Here is a 27,710-nt window from a genome sequence, read left to right on the forward strand (position 1 = left end):
TGCTGCTTCATTGAAAGGATAATTACTTTTACAAGGAAATAAACCTGTGTATTTCCTTCTTGTCTGTTTTAGTACTTCACAGCCATTCGTCTTTATTGCATTCAGAATTATTTAATGGCTCATTTAAGATAATTAGTTTTAAATGGGAAGTGAGAAGAGGTTAATTAGATGGACTAAAGTTTTCACATTGACACGTTGAATTAAGGCAAATAAATGAGACATGGAGTAATGTAATCTTTGAATTGGTTACGATAACATCAGTTATAAATGTAAAAGCTGAAGGTTTCAATTATGTCTTTTTAATTTTTTCAGGCAGGTTGGTTCATTCGATGAATAACTTGCATTGTTAAAAGTGTCCTTAAAGGGGAAACATATGGTTTTCCTGCCTGAAGACTTTACAAATATTATATTGTGTTTTTAGAACCAAAACAAATTGAGAAGTTTGAGTGAATGTCAACAAGTGATTATAATCTTAATTGAAACTGGTCTGCAATACTTGCATTTAATGGGGAAGTTTATAATGTTGTTCAAAAAATTAGATGGTAGTGAAGGTATTAAGTCTAATGAGTACCTTTGTGGATTTCTACTTCCTTTCTGAAATGGTATTCCTGGGGAGAAAATGCTCTTGTAATTGGTGATATTTTATGACCTCATATGTAATCAGGCAGAGACATTTTTGGTGATTAAAAAAAAATTCTCTCGTCTTGGTTGCCTGTCCTAAATCCATCCATGCAGTTTCAAACTCTTGTTGCCTCATTTAAAAGGCCATGGTGCTGACACAGGCTCCTAACTGAGGGCTGTGCAGTACTTGCCCACCACAGCTTTGCAAAGAGCTTGGCTGCTCCCCTCCTTTATCCAACTTTGCAGTGCTGTGTGCTCTAGAGTGCACAGCCTGGGGGTTTACTGTAAGCCTGGGGGTTGCAACTGATACTAACAATTTCAAAATGTCTTAAATGTATTTAAATCAATCAATTAAAGAAGCATGGCTTCTTTGTTAGGTGCTATATAGGTGCTCTCCTGATGAAGATAAAAGCAGCTGTAAAAGGCAGTGTTTGCACTCCTGAGACACTGAGAATAAATGCACGTTAGAATAAAGGAAACAAGTATGATCTGAGATGAGAATAATGTCAGGTTGCTTAACACACTCTGTGGCGAGGTGGTTGTATCAGATGCTGTCTAGTTAAGAAAGAATTAACTACACAGGCAGGTTTGACTTTCAAGATTCTCTGGTAGTAATTTAATCTTCAGGGTATAGAGTGAGGTTTTTGTGTCCCTCACAAGGGTTGTGAAGATTGATTAACTGGGACTGGGGGAAGCCTAGCTGTTGTCCACAGATCTGCTTTGTCAGAATACATTGACAGTAGACAGATGTAGTAAACTTCCTTAGTGTCTTCAGTGTGGGCAGGGTAGGTGCAGTGAGTGGTAGGAACTGGTCTGGCAGTCTGCTTCCTTCCTCCTGCAGTTCTTGAGGCCCTGTGTGGGCATAAAACTTCAAGTAACAAGGTAGTGGTTTGTGCTGATGTAGGACTAGGCTTCTCTATAAAGCTGTGGTCCTTTCCTGCTGAAGTGTTATGCTCCCAAATGACCTTTTAAAATTTTTGATTAATATTTATTTTTCTGCTTAATGTGTGTGGACTGAGATGTTACTACCGTGTTTTTTTAAAATAACTGATGGGTTCTTATTAATTGTAGCAAATACAAAGCCGATAAGCAGGCATTTTCAGAAATAGTTTTTCTTTCTTTTCCCCCAACAGTTATGGCTCATCCTGGCCTTTGCTTCTCCTACTTTCTAATTAACTCTGCAGAACAATTATGGAGCATTATAAGCATGAGTTAGATGCTTATAGAGATGGACCATTCTCCTGCCAGAAGGCTGGCACAGCAGCATCTGTGTCTGCAGCACAGATGTGTCCTCCTGGGATGTGGCTGGGTTCTCAGGGCAGTCCTGACCCGTGTTTTCTTATCTCCCTATTTATGTTTGCTTGTTCAGTCTGTTCTCAGGCAGGATCCCCATAATACTATCATGTATTGATGGTAGCAGTCTTTCTTAAGGGTTGACAATAACCCATGTGGAAGTCTTGAATCCCATGATGTAAGTCAGTGCAGCTGGTTGGTAGGCTACTGAAGCTGAAGATAAAAAGGATCTATAATTCTGAAGTACTTTTATGTGAGTGTCTTGAATGGCCAGATTGTTTACCAAACCCTGCTGGGAGTTTTTCCTCCAGGAATGCAATGTTCGTGCCTTCAGCTTTTGACTAAACAATTAATCTTTTGAAGCACAGTAGCTCAATTCCTTGTCTATTCAAATTTACCTCTTACTCATCAATAGTTCAATCACTAGATACCTGCTTTGAGCTGAAGTGTTCTTGTAATATTTGAATGGTGCAGCAGTTAGTGTGGGGAGGAATGCTGCACAGCCTGTCAGTGCAGGCTAGGCTGAGTTACCCTCTTCAAAACTCAGTATTTGCAGGTGCAGCTTCATTGAATTTAAATACTCTAATGGGGAGGAATTCTGTGGGATGCTGGCAGTGTGAATAGTGGCTGTCAGTAGTGTACTCACCTTTTCCTCTTGAGTCACTCTCAAATAGTTTTGATCTGCAGCTGTTTGTGTTGAATGCTATGAATTTATCCTTTTTTCTTCTTAATTGTGAAGTTTTTTTTTCCCTACAAATTCAGTCACCTGGAATGAGTGTCCTTTCCCCAAGGCATGGTAGACACATAAAACTTTTTGTAGATTACTAAGTTAAAAAAGTATCTTTTGCATTCCTCTGTATTCCACCTTAAGATGTAACTAAACCAAAGCATATAGCAAGACTGTTCCTCTAATGAGGGCTCACAAATAGAGGCACCTTGTATTTTGTTTAAATGTATAAAATAATTGAGGCAGCTTTGGAGTGGGATTGTTTGTTTTTCAGTAAGATCATTAGAAATCTGACCTTGTAGGTTAAGAATAGCTTAAAAAATTATCAATAATTTGTGTGCTACTTAGATGCTTTAAAACTTCACAAAGTTCTTATTAATTCAAGAACTGTAAAGCCTGACTTTTGGTGGAAAAAATAATGTAGCATTCTCTTCTACTGAATACCATATGAGTGACTACTTGTAGTCCATAATTTATTGTTCCCAGTTCTGAGTTATCCAGCACCAGAAAGATGTGGACTTACTGAAGCAAGTCCCGTGAAGGGCTCTGAGGATGATTATGGGCTTTTATTGTCTGACCTGCAGGGAGAGGCTGAAAGAGATGGAATTGTTCAGCCTGTGCAAGAGAGAGCTGATTTTAGCAGTTGTGGATCAGTACCTGGTGGGGAGGTAAAGAGGATGGAGTCAGACTCCTTCTGTCATTCCGAGAGGGCAAAGGGCAGTGCCCACAAATTCAAAATGGGAAATTCCAGGTAAAAGTAAGAAAACCTCTTTATTGTGAGGTTTGTCAAACATGGGAGTGGGTTACTCAGTCTGGTGGTAGAGTCTCAGTCCTTGGAGATACTCAAAACCCAAGTAGATGTGGCTCAGAACATCCTGCTTTGACAAGGAGCTGGATCATAGACGTGCAGAGGTCCCTTCCAAACTCAGCAGTCAATACTGTTCCTTGTAGGGTTATTCCAGTGCTTTGTGTGCTAGTTAGTCACTTAACTGAAGAATAAAGTAGATATAGACATCACTGTTTTCTGTTAAGTTCCTTGTGTGAACTGTCTCTCTGTGTTTATTTTGGCATATGCTAACTGCTGGAAGTGTTGCTACCCAATGCTTATTTTATGATATTGCAAAGTATTTCTATTGCTTTGAATGTCTTGTATGAAAAATTACTTTTCTCGTCAAATATTTGCATTACTTTCCAATCCTATATTCAATGATTTCTCCTTTTATAGTAACATAAAACCCTTTATTACCTTGCTAGGTCATGTTGGTTTTAAGTCTTCAATGAATTTTTCAGACACATCAATTTTGTACGTGCTTGCTCTAGTTAGTTTTTTAAGTTTTTAGTCCTGAAATATAAAAAAAAGTCACTTTGAACAAAAAAAGAAAATTGGAAGTACTTTGAAATTTGCTCTTTTTCTAAAAATATCCTTTAAAATATCTTAATATTTTTAAAGTTGTATTTGTAATTGTATGACTGTTGTATGCAAGACAATTTTTATCCTCTGAAGACTTTCCCACTGAATTGTCCATTTCTTCTTACAATATTATGTATCCTTCAGGTACTCATGAAATTTTACTAACTTGGAACCTTACACTTTTCCAAGAGAAATAGGGCTATTTCTGTAAGGGTGTGGACTAAGCCACATGTATCTCTTTACTTGATTGTGACCTACCTGTTTGTTTTTGATGTGTAAGTGCATTGACTTTGCCTGCGTTCCTAGCAAATTCAAGTGCTATCAGGCAGAAATTATAAATAGTTTTAAATCAAGTATGTAGACATGAAATTAACTAAGGTTGCTTTAGGTTATGGGCAAGTCATGCAGTAATCACTACTGTACTTGGGGCTTTTGTTCTAATTGCACTGATGGTTTTTGAGGGAGTAGGTGATGGCTCACGTTCAAATTTGCTGCTTTATCTTTCAGAGCTGTTGAGTCCCAGAGTGAGGGTCAGTGTGCCCCAGTGGAGTCCCTGTGGCGACGTTACAGTGAATTTGAGTTGTTGAGGAATTATTTGTCAGTTACCTACCCACACATTGTTGTTCCACCTTTGCCAGAAAAAAGGGTAAGGAAAACGAAACTGTGGCTTGCTTTGTTTTGTTTGTTTTTTAATTTACTGTTGACACTCTTCTGTTTAACTAGGCTGACTTTGTTTGGCATAAGCTGTCAGCAGATAATATGGATCCAGATTTTGTGGAAAGAAGAAGAATTGGTCTGGAAAACTTCTTGTTACGTGTGGCTTCACATCCTGTTCTTTGCCAAGACAAAATCTTTTATGCATTTTTAATGCAGGTATAGTAAAGTTATTTCTAAATACATTATTTAGTAATTATTTAATTAAGATCATGTTCTTTTGATCTTTTCTGTTGACCCATAACTTACTCTGTGTCAGGAGGAAAGAATAGACAACGTGAATGAACTTGAGGTGAAAAGGCTTGACCAGCTAAAAGCTTCTTGAGAGCAGCCTGCAGCTGTACAGTTGCCCTTCTAATCTACCTTATTACTTTTTTCTAGTCAAGTTGTAAGGCTCCTAAGAGATAATTTCCACCTCTTTGGAACAGCCTATTGGGAACTTAATGCACGTTGGTTGGGAGCTCTTCCATAGGACTAAAGCTGAACTAGTTACCATGCTGTACTGCTGACTACAGGGACAGCACTGGCTTCCAGTTCACTCTTTGGATATTCATGGTTTCTTTAGCCTTGTAGTTTGGATCATCCATTCCTGTGTCATGGTCCAAAACTGCTACAATACATTGTCACAGAAGTTGTGGTCCAATTGTCAGCTTAAGCATTGCATTCTGCAGCTTCCAACTTTCGGAGATGTTGGGTAGTTCTTTTTTTCTGTGCTTTGATGAGAGATTCCCAAATACTGAACTAAACAGCTATGTTTGCCATGGTACAGTATGTGGGTGTACTGATGTATGGGAGCTGAAAACAGTGGAAAACCAGCAGTACACCTGAGCCAGGTGATGGCATGTGCACTGCAAACTGTTGTCACCTGTATGCTCTCTGCCTTGAGATGCAAAGGTCCTTGGAGATGCTGGTAATTTCAGAGGCAAAATATGTTAGCTGCTCTTCTTTAGACAAAGCAGTGTGGCTCCTGCTCCCAGCTGATAGATTGAGGTAATTGAGAAGAGGGTTTTTGGGGCGAGATTAATATGTAAGCACAAAATAACAATTGGTTATTCTTAACCCAGATTCTTAAAAAGACATGGGGAGGGTAGCTGAGGCAGAAGCCAGGCATACTGGAGAAGCTCCTTTGATTTAGGCTCTCACAGGGACTTGCAAAAGCTGCAGCATTCTTAAATCACTCTAACTGAACGTTCTTCTCCTGTATATTTAGGAAGGTGGATGGAAAGAAATGGTGAATGAGACTGGATTTCAGTTGAAGGTAATTACTGTAATTGTTTGTCTCGTGATTGCTGTGACACAGGCATATTCCAGCAAACATGTTATAGGCTGTTTATGAAAGAATGTTTGCTGTAAGAATGAGTTAAAGGCATTGATTGCTTCATGAATACTTGTTATTACAAAAACCAGTGATGTACTTGGCATGTGACAGGTAGGATTGCAGTTAACTTCTCTAGCAGGCTTATTACGTGCCTGTGTAATTCTGCTGGTAACGTAGAATCCTTATGAGCTTTAAAAGTAATGAACTTGAGGCCGCAGCAGTGAGTTTTTGTGTTTTCTGTTTAGTTTAGCATTTTTAAAGGTGGGTGTCAAATTTAGTCTGGTAAGAGGTGCAAGGTGTCAAAAAGAGGTAAACAAAGAGGTCTGAATTGTAGGACTTCTTTGCAAGGAGCAGTTGGTGAAAGGGACTGAGACAGACGGATTTGGTGCCCTTTAACTGTTTAACAGAATGTGTCTTGAAGTAATACTATCCTCATTGACATCAGTGAGTTCATGGCTGGGTAAACTGGTGGAAGACTTGCAGGAATAAATGGTCTGAGGTCGTGTGTCTGTACAGGTCAAGAATCTGAGAAGCTGATAGATTGCTGGGCTGTGTCTGGAAGAATTACTGTATGGGGACAAATACTGAGCTTTTTGTTTCATTGTAATGTGATCTGCTCTCATGAAATCACAGCTGAGAACTAGGTGGATTATGAAGAATTATTCTAAATAGTGAGAGCTAAAGAAAATCCCTGGTGCTCTTATCCTCAGTGTCCAAGGGGCTTTGATACTGACACTTACTGTTGATAATTTAAGTTGACAATAATTCTCTTCCTTCACAGTTGGGTTTGCATACTACTAGTGCTCATAATGCAAGCAATGTAAAGCTCTGAAGCTGCATACACTCATAGGAGTTCAGAAAGTTTGTACTGGCAGGGTGTGTTCAGGAGAACACACAGTGGCATGTTTATGGAAGAAAACTCATAGCAGAATGCTGAGAATATTTGCCTCCCTGAAACCACATTGTAGATTAAATGAGAGACTAGCAAGTCTTGTTTTCCCTCTAGATTTGGTTATGTATGTTTTCCCTTTCACAGTTCCAGTTTCCTTAGGGGAAAAAAAAAAAATAAAACTTTTTGAAAAGCCTGGTAGAAAGAACCTTCCCTTTATTCTACATCTGAGGTATAAACTCTCAGTATTTAGCACTACACTGGAAGGAAAACCTCAATTCAGTGCATGTTTTAGACTCAGACCATTTTTTTATGTTTCTGCTGCCTCTGCTGCATTTAAGCAGGATGTGTTTTTTGTCTGAGAGGGTTTGAACTCTCTTAACTAAACTTTAAATTGGGTATTAATGCAGTGTAGCATGCTATAGCTGAATGTTGTTGTTGGAGACTTTGTTTATTCTGCCAGCTGTATCATTAAATCATGCCTTTCCTCCCTCTCAACCCCAGCACTTATTTTTTAAGGGATTTTTAATTTAAGGGATTTGTCACTTGGGATTTTAACCCTTCCTGTAGGAAAGAGAAAATTCCCTTCTCTCTTTAGTTTACATAAATGATTATGGGATCATAGTAGGCGTTAACTCGCTGAAAACTCCTCAGCTGTACCTCATTTGATGGGTGGTTCATCTCTAAAATGCTTGTGCATGTCACTCTTAAATCAATTTTAAGACTGGACAGATGTTTCTCTAGAAGCCTAACGCTGGTGTAAATGCTCAAAAGTGGTGTGTGAGAGTTACTGTGCTGCAAATGGCAAAAAGGACATAGCCCTACTGAGATGGTTGAGCATTGGCAGGATTGTGCTTCCTGCCTGACAGGGTTTGTATGGACCTACTGAACTCTTCCTTCAGAGCACTACGTGTGCCTGTGACAGAAGACAAAAACTTGCCCTGTAACTCTTGGGTAGGAAGTTGTCCTTTCTAAGTGTAAAGCTGTTCTATGTGCCTGCTGCCCTAACAGACTCAGATGGCTTTGTGCCTGCTGTTTTAACATAAATACAGAATTCTGGGAAATAGCTGCTCAGAGGGAAGGACTCTGATAATGTCAATGTATCTAGGTGATGTTTGTACTGTGAGAGGATGTGTGAGGAGTACCTGCAGGTGTGTGTGAACAGCCCCAAACATAACTGGCTTGTGTATTGGTTTGTTGGCATATGGTAGTGGAGATCCAAGACTATACAAGCTTCAGAATTGCTCTTTTAGGCATAAAGGCTGGGACTTGGAGCTCCTGCAGTGTTTTGTGTTCCTTGTGCTATCTGGGACATGCTTCCCCATGATGCCTTGTCTTCCCTTTGCAAGATATTCTTAGAGAAGTGTCACATGCAGTGGTGACAATGAAGCTGCTTTCTCCCAATGTCAGTCAGTCTTAGTCTGGAGGGTTTTGTTCCCCTACCTTTCAGCTTGTGGGTTATACTTTGTTTTGGTGTTTGGTCATTGGAAGAACAGCTACAGTTAACCTGACTCTGCCACCAGTCCACCACTAAACCATGTCCCTGAGTGCCACATCAAGTGCCACATATCTTTTAAACACATCAAGGGATGGTGACTCCATCACTCCTGTGGGCAGCCTGATTCCATGTCTGACAATGCTTTTGGTAAAGAAATTTTTCCTAGCATCCAATCTGAACTTCCCCTGAAGCAACTTCAGGCAGGTTCCTCTTGTCCTACTGCTGGTTATGTGGGAGAAGAGACCAACCTCCACCTCACTACAACCTTCTTTCAGGAAATTGTGGAGAGCAGTAAGGTTGTCCTAAGCCTCCTTTTCTCTAGGCTATGTGTGGGGTATCTTCTGCTCAGCCCAAATGTAGTGGGAGGGGAAACAGTCTCAGACTGTGCCTGTCTTATCTGTAGATGCTATTACAAGGCCCCTGAAGAATGGGCTCTGTTCTTGTTTTGGGAAGACACTGTGTTCCTTTCACTGACAAATTCAAAATAGCTCTTCAAGCTCTTGAGTTTTCTGTAACAGGGCACAAAATACTTTTTTGTCATATACCAGCACTAACAAGTACTGCTGAAGCAACTTACTGCTTGCAGCTGTGGCACAGCCTGTTAGCTAAAGGAGTACACTATAGCAAATCTATACACCTTGCACGGTGTGCTGATTTGTTTTCCTTTTGCTGAAGAGAAGGATGTTTTGATCAAAAGTAAACTCCAGCCATTTACCCACAATTGGCTTTTTTCTTTGGTGTAGATAAACCCTGAGTGAGCTGTGTGTAAAATGCATTGTAGGAAAGAAGATTGTAGTAATGTGGACCTCAGGGATAAGGCTGGGATCTCTCATCTGTGTTGGTGTCTTATTAGGAATAAATACTCATTGCACAGTTTAATATTCAATAAATTGGAAAAAAATCCCCTCCATCTCCTTAGAAATGTTCAATGCTACTGTTGCAGTAATTGATAAACCAACATCTTAAAAACAGTCAAAGCAGTCAATTACCTTTTTAATTAGGTATTGAATTTTGTTCTGTAGAGATTTATATATGCTCTACTATAGAGAAGAACATTGCATTAAAAAGAGCTCTATTCTGATATACAAATTACATATTTTCTGTAAAGCAAGTCATAAAAAGTAAGAGAACAACATATATAAGATTTTGATTTCACTAGGGAACTGTTCCTGCTAATAAAGAGCATATAGAGGTCACTCTACCACTGGTTTTATTTGGTTTGAGAAATATAAAATAGCTTGTCCATATGGTCTTAAGTTACCTAATTGCTTCATCTAAAAAGAATGTGGGGTTGTGTATCTTAAATCCATGATTTGTGCAGCATTTTAAGAAGGGACTATTTCTGTGGGACTTGGATTATACCAGCTTTATTTTAGTGGTTACTGTTTACATCATATTCAAAAAAAAGCGTAGTTTTTTGACTTTTTAATAAAAATATCTGACATTCAGGGCAGCTGGTGTCAACTTGTTCAATGTTTGAAGACTTAAATATGCCATGAAGGCAGGACGTTTTTCTAATGGTGCTGCCAGAAGGCTGAGATTTTTTTGTCACTGAAATTTAATTGCGTTAAATTAACAAAGCTTTTTTTCCCCTTTTTCAGGCAGATTCCAGATTAAAAGCTCTTAATGCAACATTCAGAGTGAAAAACCCAGACAAGTAAGATTCCACATCCTTCTTCCCTCCCTTTCCCTTTTTCAGTTACTACTGTAACTTCAGGTGACAGAATATTCTCTCTTTAGTATAAAGTCAGAAAAGAAAAATTATCTTTCTGCGCTTCAGATCCTAACAGGAGCCCAGTAAAGGAGGTAGTGTGAAAACAGTTGATAAATCCTGCCTCCAGAAGCAGGAAGAATTCAGAAAAATTCCATCACTTTATGTAAAATGAGTATTTCATTTTAGCTAGACTAAAACGAAGGGACAAAAAATCCCCAAAACCAGACTCTGAAAAAGAGCCTCTTAATATTTGTTTTCAAGAAATCTTTCCAAGCATGAACAGAATACAGATTGATAGTAGGTCTTTCCAAAAGTCTGCTAGTGTACAGTTCTGGATGCACACACCCTGGTGTTGCAGTTCACAGTTCTTTCCAAGCTGCCAATTTTCACAGATGCTTTTGGAAGTCCAGAGGTCATTTCAGCTCTGTTGCAATTTACAGAGCTCTGGGACAGGCACTAGAGCAATCTGCTAGATGGAAAAACTGCTCAGAATTGTCAGTGTATATAGTGGGAGGTTCATCACACCTTTGGTGATGTGGGAAGGGTAAAATGGGAGTTTCTGCTTCTGCAGTGGTTTAGAAGCATCAGTGTGCAGTGATGGGGCCAAGAGATGTTGCTGTTTGCCATCCAGAGGCCATGGAGACCTGTGCAAAGTGCCCTTCTGGGTGCCCTTGCTGTCCAGCAGTGGCACCAGGACATGCTCCTTGGGGAGAGCCCCTGTGCCTGACTGCTGTCTGTGCCATAGAATCTGTGGGTACTGTGTTAAGGATGTTAGAGGTACCTACCTTTCTGAACCTCTTCACAGACTTAACCTGTGAATTGGTCCAGTCCCTCCTTTTTTACTGTGCTTGTTTTTAGGGACTTCCGGGGCAGCCAGGAAGCTTTTAGCCAGGGTTTAATATAAATGTTAACATTAATGAATGAGATTGGAAGACAGCAATTCTCTGTATCTGCAGGTGAAAATGGTTCCTTGTTTGAATGCTTCACCCTCAGTCATCTTCCTCTGTGGCCAGTAGGAGTTATCTTTTCCTGCTCTCACAGCTGGTAAACTGCCGCCAGTTTGACTGTAGGCACAGGTGGGCAAGACTGTTTAGGGAGCATCCTTGTTAACTTTTGAGGTACCAATGTTTCAGAAAGCAAAGCTGTTATGAGAAGTAGCTTGTTAAAAAGCAGAAAAAGGGTTAATACAAGGAAAACATGAGGAAAGGGCTTGTAACAAAAACAGTCCTCAAGTGTGTGTGCCTTGGTAGAGCTTTCACAGTGCTTGAGAGATGGCACATGTTTTCTGTTGTATTCTGCCAGCAACCTAAGTTCTAAATTGCACTTGGGGATACAAACTGTTTAATAAATAACTCATGAGCAGAAGTTGTTTGTCTGCCTTTTGCTGTAGCATGTGTGGCTCTAACAGGAGGCACAGTGCCTTGCTCTGCCCAGCACACTGGTGCTTGAGCTGCCTGCAATGTGATGCCTGGCCCCTCTGCTTTACCTTTGGTGCTTTTGTGTGGCTGGCTGGTGAAGTGGTTCAGCAAGCTCACCTTGCTGAAACAAAAGGTGTGACTTGACTGCTGTGTGGAGTGTAGGCTTTCAGGCTCCTGGGCCAGGAGAGGTTCAGGTGAGGAGCAGCTGCAGCTCCCAGTCAGGATTGCCATGGAGCTGCACCCGTCAGCTTGGCAACATGAGGAGTTTCATGCAGCTGAAACAAGGCTGCTCTTCGAGGTCAAATGTGGACTGGAAACTAAACCTTCTCCTGTGGGAAGTGATTTTTAGTTTCAATGGTGGATTTAAATGGTGATAAAAATATGGTATTCTGGTACTCAGAGGTAAATTTGTATGTACTGCAGATCCCTCTGATTTGGCCTTGTGGCACTCATCCTTTGTTTCTCTTTCTGGGCTTTAATCAAAACCATAGCTTTTGGGTTTTGGTGGAAGATTTCTTTAGAAAATACGAAAGCCTTTCCTAAGGCAGGCTTTTTAAAAATTTTTTAAGTAGCTCTCTGGGCTTTTTTGTCTGGTTATTCAGATAAGTGGCTTGTTTTTTAGTGAACAGTTCTGTTCTTGTAGTATCTCTCTTCACAAAAGAGGACAATGGCACTGCCTGCCCTGATGCAAGAAGGAATATTGCTAAGTAAAATGCACAAAGTAAATAACTTACACTGAAATGCTGTCTACTGTAAAGGATTTTTTTTCTTTGCCAGTATCATAAAATATATTTTTGAGAGACCTGCTGGTGTTCCTGCACCAATGTGACCCAATCAGTTCTTCATTTGTGTCTCAAGTTCTATTTAATAGCTCAGTTAAGTATCTAGACTGTTGCTAATGTTGCAGAACCAGTAAAACCAAGTGAAAAGTGCTAGTTTAAAAAGCCTCAGTTACTGAGTGCCAAAACTATCTCTTGTTTTACACTTCTGCTGTTAGGATACACTGGAAAGTAAACATCCCTTTGTGTGCCTCACGGAGCTCTGTTTCGAAATTACTTTAAAATTATGTAACTTTTTTTTTTTTTTTACATGAGCAGTGAGTAGGACTTAAGCAAATAGTTGAGAAATAAACTTTTGATCTGCAACACCACCAGTCTCTTAAAACTAGTTTTTCCTGAAAATTATACTTGTAAAATTTTCAGCCTTCACAGAAGTTTGGGAAAAAATAGCAGTGATTTGGTTTATGCTTTTATGAGACAAAATAGAAGACAGCTTGATTCTGAAGTAGTAATTTAAAAATTATTATTTTTTTTAATTGAGGAAGAATTGGTCTGAGAGAAGATGTATTGCTGCTGAAGGCCAGGATACTGAAAGTCCTCCTAGGTTCCTGACTCTGGCCTTCAGGGAGTACAGCATTCCTAAAAGATTTCTTGTGGCAAAACAGGATAAATAAAACTTTGTTATAAATTTCTCTAGTGGAAAGGGGAGTCTTCCTGAGCTGCAGGCATGCTTTTTAATCTTTTGTTTTTAGTTCAATTATTTCAAATATCTTCACTGTACGTGTCTGCAGCTGTCTGACATGCAGCCCTGGTGCATGTTTTATAAAGTGTAAACTGAAAAGATTGCTCTCTAAATCCCACTGTGCAGATCAGTGACTACATTTCTTTTTCCCCATACAGTTTCTCTGCTAACTTTTAAATCTTTTTATGTACTTTAACCCTGTGTGTGTCATAATTCTATAAAAAATGCTTCTTGGAAATCAGAAATATTAGAAGTCATAATAAAGCTTTTACTTTCTGAATGTAAGGATGGGAATATTTTAGGGGAAGACTTCCTGGCAGGGGAGGAAGAGGTGTTAAACGAAAAACCCTGGAATTTCATACTTGGTCACCTAAAACAAGTGACCCAACTCATTTCAGTAAGACCTCTTGGGTACAAGCTATTCTGAAATACAAAGCCTGACTGTGTGCCTTTGGTGGGAGAAGGGATGAAGTTTTTTTTAATTCTTGAACATCAACCTGGAACACTAATCTTGGTCTCCTATTCCTTAATTTTAGTTGCATTCTTCTGTGTGTATTTTCAGATCATTGTTTAGTAATTTAGGTAAAGCTGTTTCTGGCTTCCCATCTGGATGAAATAAATACATTCTTGTGTACCCAAGTAGGTCATGAGCTAGATTTGTGTGTAGCAGGGAGGGTTTATGTGTACACAAGAGGCTCTTGCTGTGGTTTAATTGGTTACCTGTCACTAGCAAAGCTGTGGCAAATGATTCACCTTTGGTATTAGCAAGAGCTAAAGGTATCAGCTTAAATTGCCTCTGAAGCCTAACTGGGCTGGCTGATAAAATGCCTCTTCTCCAGAAATGACGAGCCAGCACTATGCACAAGTCACTTGCAATGGCTTCCCTCTCTGCTGCCTTGTTGAGATGTAGTGATTTGATGGCCTTCAGCCATACGTGGCTCCTGTGCAGGTACAAGTCTCAATAGGATTTCATATGTTACAGTTACTGTAGAGATTAGCCTTAGGGGAAATGTAATTGTGAATGTTTCTTTGAACCCTTGAAAAGCTGTGCCCAAAACTGAATAGAGGCAGCTTGAACGTAAAGTATCTTTCTCAGGTCAGAAATGTAAACGTGCTTTTATTGAGAAATATGCTTCAGCAGATTTTGGCTTTGTATTTGTTTGAAGCTTTCCTATTCACCAACTCTTGCTTTTATAAATCCCATTAAAAAACCCTAACAACAGTGATGTAATAACTTCAGCTAGCTACTCTTATTTAATAAAATTTTATCTCTTAATTCAATCTGAACCTTCAACATTTGCATTAAAAGACCAGTAATCATGCGAGTGTTGGGATGTTTGTTCACTTGAGGGAAATTAAACTCAAGAGTCACTTCTTTAGGAGTCTTCAGCTAATTCCACTCCAACACAGCCCAGGCTCTGCTTGCTGGCTGCAGGGTTGTGGCTCTATTGTGCATGCTGTGAAAGCTTGCTTTCATGATGGCTAATGATGTACTATCTGTTTCCTGCTCCCAGGAGATTTACTGAGCTAAAGCACTACAGCGATGAACTGCAGTCTGTCATATCACACCTTCTGCGAGTCAGAGCTGTAAGTATTTCCCATGTGTGTCGTGACAAATAGTATGATTTATTTATAAGGCAGTATTTCTTGTTTAGTCAAGAGAAGTGGTATATGTGTTCTAGAATAAGGCTAGTTTTGCCTGAGGGAGTGTGTCTCTGGAGTGTGGAGCAGGAGACAGCAAGAGGTGAGGGCACTGACTTTGTACAGATTTGGGAGGGGGAAGGAGCTCCAGATCTGATGGCTGGGTTTGACAGTGCTAATCTGCCCTGACCTGTGATAGTCACGTATCACAGGGAGGTGCTCTAAAGAGGGTCGAGGTGTCTGCTTCTCTCTACTCAGCAGACAAGTTGCTTTTGCTGAATGTTTGCTTTGGGAAGGGCCTCAAAACACAGTTTTCTGGTCAGACATGTAATGAGCTTGTAGTATGAATCCTTTATGCTTTCCAGTATGTATTTTCTTTTTTTGGCTCGTTCATTGATCTGCAATGAGTAATAGTCTTTCTAATGATGGCAACAATTGTGTAATGCATTAAGATACTCTATGGGTTGAGAGTGGAAGGTTGTTATTTTTTTAAAGGCACAAAAAGGAAATAAGAAAAAAAGAAATTACAATTCCAATAATGAGAGCATGATACTTCTTTTTAGTATGTTCAACAGGGATTTAATTTTCAATGGACCTGTGTGGCAGAGAGGACAGTAATGGATTGCTGTGCTAAACATGGGTTCTTGAGAGAATTAGTCATTCTCAAGAGTGGTATTCTACAGACAGTCCTGTTTTCTCAGGGCTGTGAGTGTGAGATCTGTTGGGCAATTTGTTAATGTTTCCTTTTTACTACTGCTGTGACAGACATCATAATAACAATGGTAGCTCTTGCAGAACTTTAATCTCATTCATTGGTACATCACAATTCCAAGGGCATTATCTGGATTACTACTCACACTTCAGAGTGTACACGTGTCTTTTCCTCTGAGGTTTTGCCAGCATTGTAGTGCTGGCTGCAGCAGGTACTGGCACTCCAAACAGCTGAAAGGACCTCTAGCTCAAGCAGTGATTTCTGCAATGGATAGTTCATTTCCTTTCCCTCAGTTCACTCAGCTGGATGGAAAAATCAAGTCACTTGTTAGAATTTTACTGAAGGTTTCCCTACAGTATTGATGTCAAGATGGACTTCTGACTTGCCATCTATAAATTATACAAACAAGTGTGGGCATAAATTTGGCGTTATTCAGATAAAGAATGTCTTATATTTGGTTATCAAAAACTGAAAGGAACTTGATTGTGGTTTCCACAGACATATCCTATCAATGAGCACTTCCAAAGATAGATTTGAAATGCTGCTTTTCAACATAGCCTTGATTGTGACTTCAGTCTTCCAGGACTTAATACTGTTGATTTTTATTTTTTTTTTTCTTTCAGTAGTGGCTTATGTTAGATTTAGACCTAATCTTGTTTACCTGTGTAAGAACATTAGGGCTTTAGCTTGGAGTGTGTATGTGGGTTTTCACAAAGCAGTTGCACTTAATGCTGATGATCAAAACCTGTCTCTAAAATGTTTTAGAGGGTAGCAGACCGGCTTTATGGTGTCTATAAAGTCCATGGCAACTACGGAAGAGTATTCAGGTAAGAGTTCATCCAGTGTTTAAATACATACATAGTTATGGGGAGAGAGAAGGGAATTTCTTGGTTGTGTTGTTATGCTTTTGAAAAGTATATTGGAAACCTTTCATTGTCTATCTTGAAAAACCCTGTATTGCAGTGCTAATGAGATTTTTGTGCTGCATGCAGAGATTGCCTGATCTGCTGAGCTTAGTTTCTAGTGGAAGACTGCAGCTTTTTGCTTTGTGTACCAGACCTTTGGGCCTTCTGCTGCTGCGTTGGCATTTTGTTTCTTCAGAAAGTAACTCACTATTCTTCATGCAGTTGTCTCTGAAAAAGCTTCTAGCTTCTTTTAATGGATAAAAAGCAACAATTATATCTATCCAATTTTAGTAGCTTTTAGAAGTGAATTTGCCAATCGTTTTTTTGATTTATATGAGGGAATTGCATGCTCAAGTTTTCCATCTCACTGGAGAATTCAAGAATCTAAACTTCTGGTTAAGGGAAACCTCCTGCTTCTACACACTGTTCAAGTGCTAAATTTAATTCTCTGGGTTAATGGATTGCAGATGTCTTTCTCATTGGGGGTTTTAAAATGAAATTAGGTGTAGTTCTGTAATAACACAAAGACAAATATCAACATCAGCAGAGTGGAATGTTTATGAAAAAGTGAAGGATAGAATAGATGCATTACACATAAATTATGCGAAATATAAGGAGAACCTCTTTTTTCCTTGTAAAAAGAGTTGTGGGTGTAATTCTTGTAACTAAGAACTCTCATAAGGTTTCTCAAAGCTGAGAACACAATTAAAATGGCAGAGTACATACCAGGATGTCCAGAACAAGTCTCTTGCTATCTTTTTTTGTAGCTCTGTTTCTTTCTCTATTTAAGTAATATTTCTGATGTAAATAGGTAGTTGAGACAATTGCAAGTTGGAATTTTTTTATAAGTAGAACTAAACAAGAGTCTGCTATGAAAACATAAAGCTACATACATCAAATAGTTTCAGGAGAAGTAAAATGCTTACAAAAGTCAAATTCACTCTTTGGTTTTTGGAATGAGAGGCTTCTATCATCTATCCTGTAAGTCTGGAAAGCTTAGTATATTCTTGGTGAGCCCAAAATGTATTTCAGAAAGTTCACCATTGTAGTTGTCCCTTGTCCCATGTACATTAAGTGTTTGGTGGTTTGGTTTTGTTTGTTTGATTTTGTTTTGAATTGAGTTTCAGCTATTTAAACAAGATTATGCTCAAAACCCATCCCAAACCTACTATATTTGTGACTATTAGTTTAGGGACAGTTGTTTTACCAAGTGCCATAAATGGCCTTGTCACATTTTTAGTGCTGTTCCTTAAAGAAAAAAACCAGTTTGACCAAGTCTAACTTTGAGGCAGTTTCCATTCAGGTGTCACCTGGAAAGAAAGTATATACAGGATGCAGCTTATTAACTTCCCTTACCCTTCATGTGTGATGTTGTTTCTCGTTTGTTTTTCCTACAGTGAGTGGAGTGCAATAGAGAAGGAGATGGGGGATGGGTTGCAGAGTGCTGGCCACCACATGGATGTGTAAGTACTGACTGAATATCTGATAGTTTGATGTAAGCCAGATGTGGAACTCTCCCTCTTTCCTCTCTTTTCCCTCGACCCCAAAGTACATATGAGTACCAAGAAAGTTGGGGGCGCGTTGTTTTTAGGTATACAGTGTTTCTGTGCCTTGGATGCAGGCACAGTTTTAGCATCCATGTACTGTATTAAGTAGCTCAAAAAGCCTCAGGAGAACCAGAGGGGTTTCTTTTTTTATTATTATTTTGAAATCGTAGAAGTGTTTGGAATCCTTCCAGTTTTTCTTTTAAGCTACTATGCCAGAAAGTGGTGGAATACAACTTTAATGTACTACAGACCTGATGAGATCCATTTGGTTTTGATAGCAGCATTTTGTACCATGCAGTAGATGGTACACAGATTTGGACTTAATTACAGGGAGTTAAGAAATGTAATTAATCGGCACCAAAACTCCAGTGGACTCTTGAAACAAACACTGACTGGATATAATAAAGTAAAGAATCCTCTCTCTTTGCATCTTTAGAGTCATTTGGCAGAGTATGTGAAGCACAGCCTTCAAAATAAGAGTCTGGCACTTGGGAGTGCTCACAGAAGTGGTATTCTAAGCTCATAGCTTCTGCTTTTCAGGTAGTCACGTATAGCAAGTGAAACAGCATTTCTTACCACTCTGATTCCTCTTCTGTAATCCCACACAAGAGATAAATAACAACTCCAGCAAGGGATGGAAGGTGTTTGACACTTCATGCAATATTTTTACCAATAAAGCATAATTCCTGTGGAAATAAAGTTCTTGGGTTTGGTTTATAGGGCAGATTTACATACTACTGCCTGATTGTTATTGGTGGTGTCGTTAACAGGTTAATTGTTACTGGCCTTGCCAAGTGGAAGGGTTTGAAGAGCCATGCCCTCAGCTTCTTTAAAGTAATTCTGTTTTAGCAAATCTTTAAGAACTAGACCACTTCTGAATAATTTATTGACAGTTCTGTGTTTTGTCTAATGGTGTGGTTTCCATACAAGAAAAGCTGTAATATTTTCATGGCAGAGGGCTCTGGTGAGAGCAAAGAATGGACAATGCATTCTGTTTTCAGAAGAACAGTAGTTGAAGTAGGGGTGGAATACAATGGTAAGCACCTACTGTGGTAGGCAGGAGTCGAAGAGATTGTGAAAACTTGGTATGATGTAGTGAGTTAAGGAATCACACAAAGGTTTTCAGTGGTTCAGATACACCACACCAAAATGTCAAACACCTGGAGATGCATAACCAATTAAAAGAAGTTTGTCTCACTTTTCAATCAGGAGGCTGAACCCTCTCACACATCCATAATATTAAATATTTCTGTCTGTAACACAGAGCTAAAGATCCAGTAATGGCAGTAATGGGTAATTGCTGTTGTGGGTAATTTTACTCACTGCATGAAGTCTGAGGTAGCTTTCATTGTCTGTCATCTCCTGTGCTCTGGCACTCTTGTACAGCAGTAATCCCTTAGTGATGACAGTCCAGCAAGAAGCAGCAGTTGTGAGGTTCAGGAGCTCATTCAGTGACCACGTGGTCTCCTAGCAGTAAGGTTCATGTCTGTAATGTCTTTAAAGTATAACTTACCAATTCAGTTACCATTCCCACAACATCAGGTGGGAATTTATTGAAACAAAAAGCTACTTCTAGAAGGTTGCCTTATATAGATGTTAAACTTCAAAAGTAATTTAATTATTCTCTATCTACCCCATATGCTATAGTCTTTACTAGATGTTTGTTTAAGCTTTTGAGTTGTTATTGGTTGGTATGGTCCATAACTACTAAGTTTGGAGAAGGTATCCCAAAGCTTCTCTGGGTGTGTGCTTTATTACAAGATGAGGCTTGCTAAAGTGACAGAGAATGCTGAGAAAGTTGGAGTGAGTGGCTATAGCTAGCATTTAAAAGATGAAAGAAAAAAGTGCCAGACCTTTGATTTCTGTCCTTTATTTCATTGAGTGACCCTTTATGTCTGTATCAACTAGACTGTCATTATATATTGAACCAGTCTAAACTAAAACAAAGGTTTAATTGACAGCTTACACAAAGAGTGAGTCAATTTCAGGTACCTTTAGAACTTACTGCCATGTTTCTCCTTAACATTTTCTCTAGTTTGCCTAAGTTTAGGCAGTCAGAAATGTAGCTTTTCTTATTACATCTTTTTTCCTCCCAAATCAAACTCAGTATAAAAACCTGCCTAGGTAAGGTAGGATTTTGTTTGGTGAGATTTTTTGGTTGTTTGTTTTTGAAGTTCTTTTCTGAGAGTTGATCTGCCATAGATGAGCTCTAGCACTGCTCTAAACTTAGATCTTACTTGAAAATGAAATGTGGTCCATCTGCTGCCCTGAGAAATCTAACCACTATACTAAAATTATTGCACTGCAGAACTTAAAATAGGGTAAGCCATTTATGACCTTTGTGGCTGCAGGATTTTTTCAGAACAAATGTATTTTTCAACAGTTTTGGCTTATTCTTTTCGTTGATTCATAATACGAATTCTTGCTCTCCTTGTTCTTAAATCCCTTCTACTTAAATTGGTCTGCTGTTGCTGACCACTTCATATGTTATATTTATTCATCACCAAGAGCCTTGGTAGGGCTTTTCCTGGGTGTGTCATGTCTTTGATTTCACAGAGCCTCAAAACAACTCATCATACTTGCAAACTTCCCAAATTCATGTTAGCGGTTCCTTTTCAGCTTGAGAGTCTGCCACTTCTTCCACAGAGCTCTTACTGGAGAGGCATAGGGAGAAAATAGAAAACAGATTCTGCAAAAACTTGAAAGCCAAGAGGTGCTATAATTAGCATTTGGGTCACGTTGTGCTGGTTACTAGAGAAGAATGGACATATGCTCACTTCAGAGAGCCTGCAGGTGTGTGAGATTGCCACATAGCTGAGAATCCAGACTGAGTTAGCAGAATAGTTGAAGGTATTTGTGTGGGATCTCATTCATCCTGGTTATCTCCAGTGGCACATGCCCTGAGTGCCAGGCTACAGAGGAATCTGATTTCTGTGGCTGTGCCAAGTGAGATGTGCAGATAGCTGTAGCCTGTCCCTGCAAATCTGTCCAAGAGAGTCACCTTGGTTAGCAAGAACACACTAAATACTGTCAAATAAGCAGTATCAACTAGAAAAATAAAGTGCTTTTTGCCACTTGTAGCCTAAATAACAAAGTTCTTGCTGAATGCAAGAGCTGCAGATTTGGTCCAAGCCCTTGTACTTCAGATTTCTCCCTAAAAGGAGGGTTAAACTTCCTGTTGGCTGTGAATTAATATGTCTGAGTTACACAGCAGATAAAGCTACAGACTTTGAAGGAGCTGAAGGGAACTAATGTTGTGGTGTTCAGGGCACCCCTGTGAGTTATCTTGTACTCCGGCTGAATAACAAGTCATGAAAGCAGCCTTTGCTTTTCAGAAGGTGTGATGTTCACATTCCTGGCCCTTAATGCTTTAAGCCTGGAAGGATTTCTTTTGCATCATGTGGTTTGGTTTTTTTTTTTTTGTCTTGGTGCTGCCTATTGACAGTCCACTGAAGAAAAGGAATAAATTGGGTTTTTTCCTTTAAGAAAAGCTGTCTCATCTTCAGCAGGAGACTTATGATAGGTTTTGTACTTGTCAAAAGATTCATTGTACAATGAATCAATGTACCAACCAAAGAAGCAGGCCCACAGGAATGTTGATATTAGCTGATTCAGAGTTTAATTAAAAACAAAGAAAAAACCCATTTTGGAAGTGCTTTTTGCTGTTTGTCACGGGTGTTTCTGTCAAACAGGTGTTCTCTTGTTACTGGATTTGTATCCTTAAAGGTTAAATTAATCAGCTTTACATTTAACTGTGGCTGTTTTTCACTAGATATGCAGCTTCTATTGATGACATTCTGGAAGAAGAGGAGCACTATGCAGATCAGCTGAAGGAGTATCTCTTCTATGCTGAAGCACTCCGGTATGTACAAAAGTCTAGAGCTCAAAAGGAAGCCGTAGTCATTTTCTCTAATGTGGTTTAATTTAGTCTGGTATCCTCTTGTGCTCTCTGAGAAGAGGAAATAATAGTGTTGTGGAGTCTCCATGTTCTTATTTCTTATTCTGCTTACTCATACTCGATTGCCATGTGAGTGGCAATACAAATTAGAACTGATCTGATCAGTAGTGAAAAGACAGAAACCTTGGAATCTGTGTACTACAGAAGAAAATGCTGTTTATTCCTCTGGTTCCATTGTCACATTGGCTTTTGGTGTAATAGTGCCCCAATGTGATGAAAGCTCCAGCTTTCAAATGAGTTAGGCCAAACAGAGCTGTTACAGCCATTACAAATTCCAGGAACTTTCAACATGCCCAGCATAACGTTCGTCTGCTGCACAGTCTTGTGCATTGAAATACCAACTTTTTGTTTTTTGTGTTAGTGTTTGTCAGTCACTCCTAACAAGCATGGACACAAAAGCAAATTGCTTTATGCTGCAAGGCTGTGCCTAAAGCTGTTGTGCTTTACGAGGGTTGGCTCTGAACCTCTTGGAGAGGTCCAGTAGTGAATTGGGTTGGCGAGTGCAGGGGCTGCTGTGTGGGAACCTGGAGCACTGGTAGCCTCTCCTGGGAGACAAATGTGCATCTGGCTGTGCAGGACGGATGTAGCATCATCAGCCCACACAGGACTGGGAGTTACTGCAGGTGGTCAGAGGAAACTCCTCTTTTCCAGATGAAAGACACTGTATGAGTCTAGAAGCAGTTTCTTGTTTCATTGTTTAAGAAAGAAAATGGGATGAATTTTATGATTGATTGATAGATTGCTGATGTGACAGGCACCATCTCCAGGTATCTTTTGTCAAAGCTGTGATATTTCTGTAATGTATTTTGATTTAAACTGTTTTACAGTGGTGTCCTTAAGGAGGTGGTAGGGCTTGTATTGCTGAGTGTATCTTGGAATGGGTCTATAAAGAGAAGCAGAATGCAGTTGTGATGCAAGCTTGCTTAACTACAGCATTTGCAGAGTTGTGCAGTCTGTGATAGGGCTGTTGAATTTGGGCTAGATGAATAATTAGAGGTGCTTCCTGTCAAAAAGCAAACAAAACACGATGCTATTTGTAAAGTGTAAATGGAGGGAAATGTAGCAAAACAAAGAATTTCATGACAGATCTTTCATTACTTTTCAGGGCAGTTTGCAGGAAGCATGAACTAATGCAATATGATTTGGAAATGGCTGCACAGGACTTAACATCTAAGAAACAGCAGTGTGAGGAGCTGGCAACGGGAGTAAGTCTTTTTCCACTTTCTTCTCCAAGATACCTCTTTCTGAATTTATTTTTCACTTGAGCCAAGTTACTTAGAATGATATTTAAATGGCACCAGCATGCTAGCTGCTGCTTTTGAGAAGTGGTATCATATGAGCTGGAGACATGTGAGGTTTAAAGTAACTTGGTTCTTGGAGACTTAAACTGTTTGTGCCAAATGTCTTTTATTGAATACTGAGCAAGTAGAAGGTTGCAGTAAATATGACTGGAGCAGAATAACACTGTCTATAGACAACTCTATCCTAAAGATGAAAATGTTGGAAATTCTGAAAGACTTCCTTTGCCTTTTGAACAGTGGGTGTTATTGATATGTTGTGTTAGTCCGTTTTATAGGGGAGATAACATTACCTAAAATATTATCTGAAAATGGCAACTGACAGTTTTAGACTTTTTAATGTTGCTCTTGGATCTATTGATCTTCTTTATGGAATGCCTTTATGGCTTGCTTCTCTTAGTTTCTTTCCTACTTCACTGGGAAGGCTGCTCTGAAAGTTCAGCCTAGTCAGCCTTAAAGTGTTTGAACATCAAATTACCTCCTCCCCACTTTACTTAGTCTAACCTGAGTCACCAGAGCTACTTATCAAATAATGAAATGGAAATTAAAGCAAAAAACAAGACAAGTAGTAAACACAAATGCCAGTAAAAGTCACCTGATATCCTGTGGCTGTGCTCAGGACATGCCAAACCTAGAGTATCCTTGTTTTGTAGACTGTGAGAACCTTCTCCCTGAAGGGGATGACCAGCAAGCTCTTTGGGCAAGAAACCCCTGAGCAGAGGGAAGCCAAGATAAAAGTTCTAGAAGAGCAGATACAGGAAGGAGAAGAGCAACTGAAGTCTAAAAATCTGGAGGGCAGGTAAATGGACTTGACTGTTTCAAAAAAAACACAGGGCTTGTCTTAGCAAAAGTCCTTGACTGGATGCTCTTGAAGGTGTTTGCATTTTATAAGTGTTTTTAATATATTCTTGGTGTTTATGAGCTGTCTATAAAAGCTCCTGTCAGCTGCAAGTTGTGAAATAAAGTGCAGTACATGCAGTTAGCTTCTGGTCTGAGTGTATGGCTTATGTAAAACTTGATGACTTTCCCAGTTACTGAGCCCACTCTAATGGCTGACTTGCATGCTTTTATGTTCCACTAGTAATATATTTAGCAGGTGGGCTTGGAGGTCTGCAGCTGAATAGGCTGAGACTCAAAGGCTGATTTGCTTCAAATACAGTATTTAGTTTGGTTTGTGTGTAAGGGTGCTGAGCCTATATTCTGCAGTTTCTCCTGTGGGGGACACCTTACTCCAGCTTGAAAGAGATTAGAAGGTCTGGGGAGTTGTGTTTGGGTAACTGCTTCTTGGTGTTCTAATGAAAATTTCTTCAGGTATGCAAAAATTAAAAGTAGGAACTAATATTCTTAAAGCAATGGGATTTTGTCAAAGCATGTCTGTCATATAACACAAGGGGTAAACGTGGTATCTCCTGATATGTTAGGATTAGAGCTGGAAAGGTAAGACTAGTTCATGAATAGTTCAAAGCAACAAGACACTCAGTAAATGCAATATCTTAATAATTTTGGCAGATGTATTCGAGATGTGCTTTTGTAGCTCTGGAAGCAATTTTTGAGTGAATGCTAGTCCAGCACAAATGAAAGTAGGAATTACAGATATATGCCTCCATTTTAGCTAAGGAGACCTGACTACACATCACCAAACCAACAAAATTAATTTCTGAAGTGAATTATCCAAGTTAAATTTGCATTGTAAATATTTGTTGTACTGGACTGTCTCACATCCTGACAAACAAGTGAGTTTTCACATTGAAGAGATAAATATTCTGACTTGACAGTTGAAAAAGAAACCTGCAGTGTTGTGTGCTGAATGTTGGCATAAAGATAATTAATTACCCCAACAGAATCTGAGGGAAAAAAGTATATTCTGACTTATGCTCTATAAGTTCTATAGCAGTTCTATGGCAGTGATCCTTCCTGGGGAAAAAACACCAAACCAAACAAACACCCTAAAGTATCCTGTGAAACTCCAAGTTAAAAACCTTAAAAATAAGGTGGAGAATTAGGTAGTGGTGCCAGTTGTAAAATGAGGACACTGAGGGATGCATAATGTTTGCAGGACTTGATTTACTGACTGAAAGACACAGCTCCTCTGCTGAGTGTCCAGAGCTGAGGGTGCAACACGTAAAACAGTTTCTAACAGAAATCATTGCTTTAAATTTCAGAGACTTTGTGAAAAGTGCCTGGGCTGACATTGAACGGTTCAAAGAGCAGAAGAATCATGATTTGAAGGAGGCACTTATAAGCTATGCTGTTATGCAGATTAGCATGTGCAAAAAGGTATGTGTGGCTTGGGAAAGGCTGGCCCAGAGTGTTTGTCCTGTCAGCAGGGGGGCAGATGCACACTGTCAGTAAGTGGGAACCTGGCAGTCACGGAAGATTGGAAGTCACCACCATAAAACCTCCCACATAGTCCATCCTCTTGACCTCAGTGACATGTTAATGTTGAGATAGATATATATAGATATATATATATATATATATGTAGATCTAGTGTGGTGCAATTTCAATGTGGGCTCTACCTTCTTCTGTGAAGTTCTATGGGACTTCTTTGTAGAGTCTTCTGTTGGAGAAAGTTGTAGATGAGGTTTGCAAATGGAGTATATTCCCACCTATTGATTTTTAACTGTTCTTTTAAAAGGGAATTCAGGTTTGGACAAATGCAAAGGAATGCTTCAGCAAGATGTGACTATCTGGAAATGAATTCCTCCTCCAAGTGCCAGAGAACGGAAGCACAGTGTATAACACCAATGTTATATTACTACATGACTTACATACAAATCATGAAATAAATGTAATTGTTAATAAAGGATGAAAAGGACATGTTGTTAAATGTTTAGCCCTGGCTGCCACTTCTGTGGCACATTTTATATGTGGTAGCAAAGAATGCAGGGGTAAAAGAGTTACTGAAAACTACAGCTCTGTATTGGGACAAAGGTATTGGGAAAGTTATCCCAGAAAGTATGAACTAAACTGTTCAGAGACTTGTGAAACACCATGCTCTGTAATGTGTAGATCACTTCCAGATGCCCTTCTTTCCAACCCTTGCTGGTTAGAATTTTTAATGCTCAAGGGTGCTTTGGTTTTATAATGGGGCACTCAGTTGTGTTCTCGAGGTCTGTGCCATAAGAGGACAAAAATTGAAATATTGTAATGCCTAGGGTTCATATTTAAATGCCTTGCATGTCCATAGAGAAATATGTTTTTCCAGAGTTCAGGTTAAGCAGTCTCAAGCTCCTGAGATGTTTGAAACTCTCTACAGTAGAGGTGTTGTACAGTGGTTTGATAACAATATTCTGCATTTACTGGTTCCCACTTCAGTTTTGATACGGGCATTGATTTCTTACTAAACTTCTTCCTGCAAGTAAAGGTGACTGGTGATCCAGCTGAGCAGAAAAACCAAAGTCAAAGCTGGTAAGAAGCAGATGCAACTTCTCTTTGGTTGTTTGGAACCTGTTTACACTTGGTGTGAATCTGACCTGTGGCACCTGTAACTGAAGGGGTTTGGTTCTTAAACAAATAGTTCTTAATGAAGGTGCTGAAATAATAAACCTGGTGCAGCTTCTGTCATACTTCAGAGCAGTGATGTGCAGAACCCACAAAGAGCCAAGGTGTCTGTTTGGCCCTTGTAATGATGTGTCAGTGTGTGTGAGTGTGTGTGAATGTGTGTAATATACACACCTATATAACATGATTTGCAGTTACGGGATTTGCATTAAATATTTCCAATTATGAAAATCTCTTACCACTGTCTAATACTGGGCTTTTTCTACATCCTTACTGAAAGTTCCTGAAGTCTTGTGGAATTTGTCAGACTTGATTGGTAGTCCTGAAGGAAACTTTGTAATAATCTGTTGAAAAGTGTATTTAATTATTTTGGATTATAACACTATTCAGACTTTTTTTTGTAAGAGATACTCCCAAAAGTCCTTAAATGTTCTTTTGATAAAACTATCTAAATGTATTTACTGGTATGTCTTATTTTTGTCTCTTCATCCTTTCTTTTCTATAAAACCATTGTAAAGAATGCATAGGTCTGATGCACACTACAGCTTAAAACTCTGAAGTAAAGTGCTGGTGCTCTGAAAACCTGTGTTGGCTTTTCCAAAGCATGTGACAGTGACATGCCTGGCTGAGGGATGTTGGTGTTGGGCACAAAGAGGTCTCTTCCTTTAAACATTGGAGAAACATTGTTCCATTGAGAGGTTGCAGTGTCCAGTTCTGATGCAGGCTGAAGGACTCTCACATTCCAAACCAAGAAGTTGCACACTTGATGTATTCAGTAAACCTTCTAAAAGAGTGGTGCCTTAATACAATACCATGAGGCGCTCAGAGTAGGTATTTTTCATGCACTTTGATTTTTGGTAGATCTTTCTGGTGCCTCCTTACACATGTCACTTGCTGTACAGCTCATTAAATATATTAGTATGCCTTTTTTTTCCTTGCTAGTTGTACTAAAATTTAAGAAGGGAACAAAACAGTTCTTGTAAGTTTTGTGCCAAATAAGATAAATAAAATTGCTCTTTGA

The 27,710-nt window shown here is 39.3% G+C and overlaps 1 protein-coding gene across 4 annotated transcripts in view; it reads left to right on the top strand.

The window, feature by feature from the left end:
* The window catches only part of SNX4 (sorting nexin 4), a 33,083-nt gene extending 5,373 nt beyond the window's left edge, over window positions 1-27,710 (top strand). For all 4 annotated transcript variants that reach the window (XM_041473366.1, XM_041473367.1, XM_041473369.1 and 1 more), the window contains exons 3-14: window positions 4,560-4,698; window positions 4,776-4,925; window positions 5,977-6,024; window positions 10,073-10,128; window positions 14,639-14,711; window positions 16,243-16,304; window positions 17,780-17,845; window positions 21,702-21,791; window positions 22,993-23,092; window positions 23,839-23,984; window positions 25,348-25,462; window positions 25,824-27,710. In XM_041473366.1, coding sequence (XP_041329300.1) covers window positions 4,560-4,698; window positions 4,776-4,925; window positions 5,977-6,024; window positions 10,073-10,128; window positions 14,639-14,711; window positions 16,243-16,304; window positions 17,780-17,845; window positions 21,702-21,791; window positions 22,993-23,092; window positions 23,839-23,984; window positions 25,348-25,462; window positions 25,824-25,871 — 1,093 coding nt within the window. In that variant the 3' untranslated portion in view covers window positions 25,872-27,710. The remainder of the gene's footprint in view (window positions 1-4,559; window positions 4,699-4,775; window positions 4,926-5,976; window positions 6,025-10,072; window positions 10,129-14,638; window positions 14,712-16,242; window positions 16,305-17,779; window positions 17,846-21,701; window positions 21,792-22,992; window positions 23,093-23,838; window positions 23,985-25,347; window positions 25,463-25,823) is intronic.

The sequence above is a fragment of the Pyrgilauda ruficollis genome, unplaced genomic scaffold (genome assembly GCF_017590135.1).
Source record: "Pyrgilauda ruficollis isolate IOZ18807 unplaced genomic scaffold, ASM1759013v1 scaffold3, whole genome shotgun sequence".
Lineage (NCBI taxonomy): Eukaryota > Metazoa > Chordata > Aves > Passeriformes > Passeridae > Pyrgilauda > Pyrgilauda ruficollis.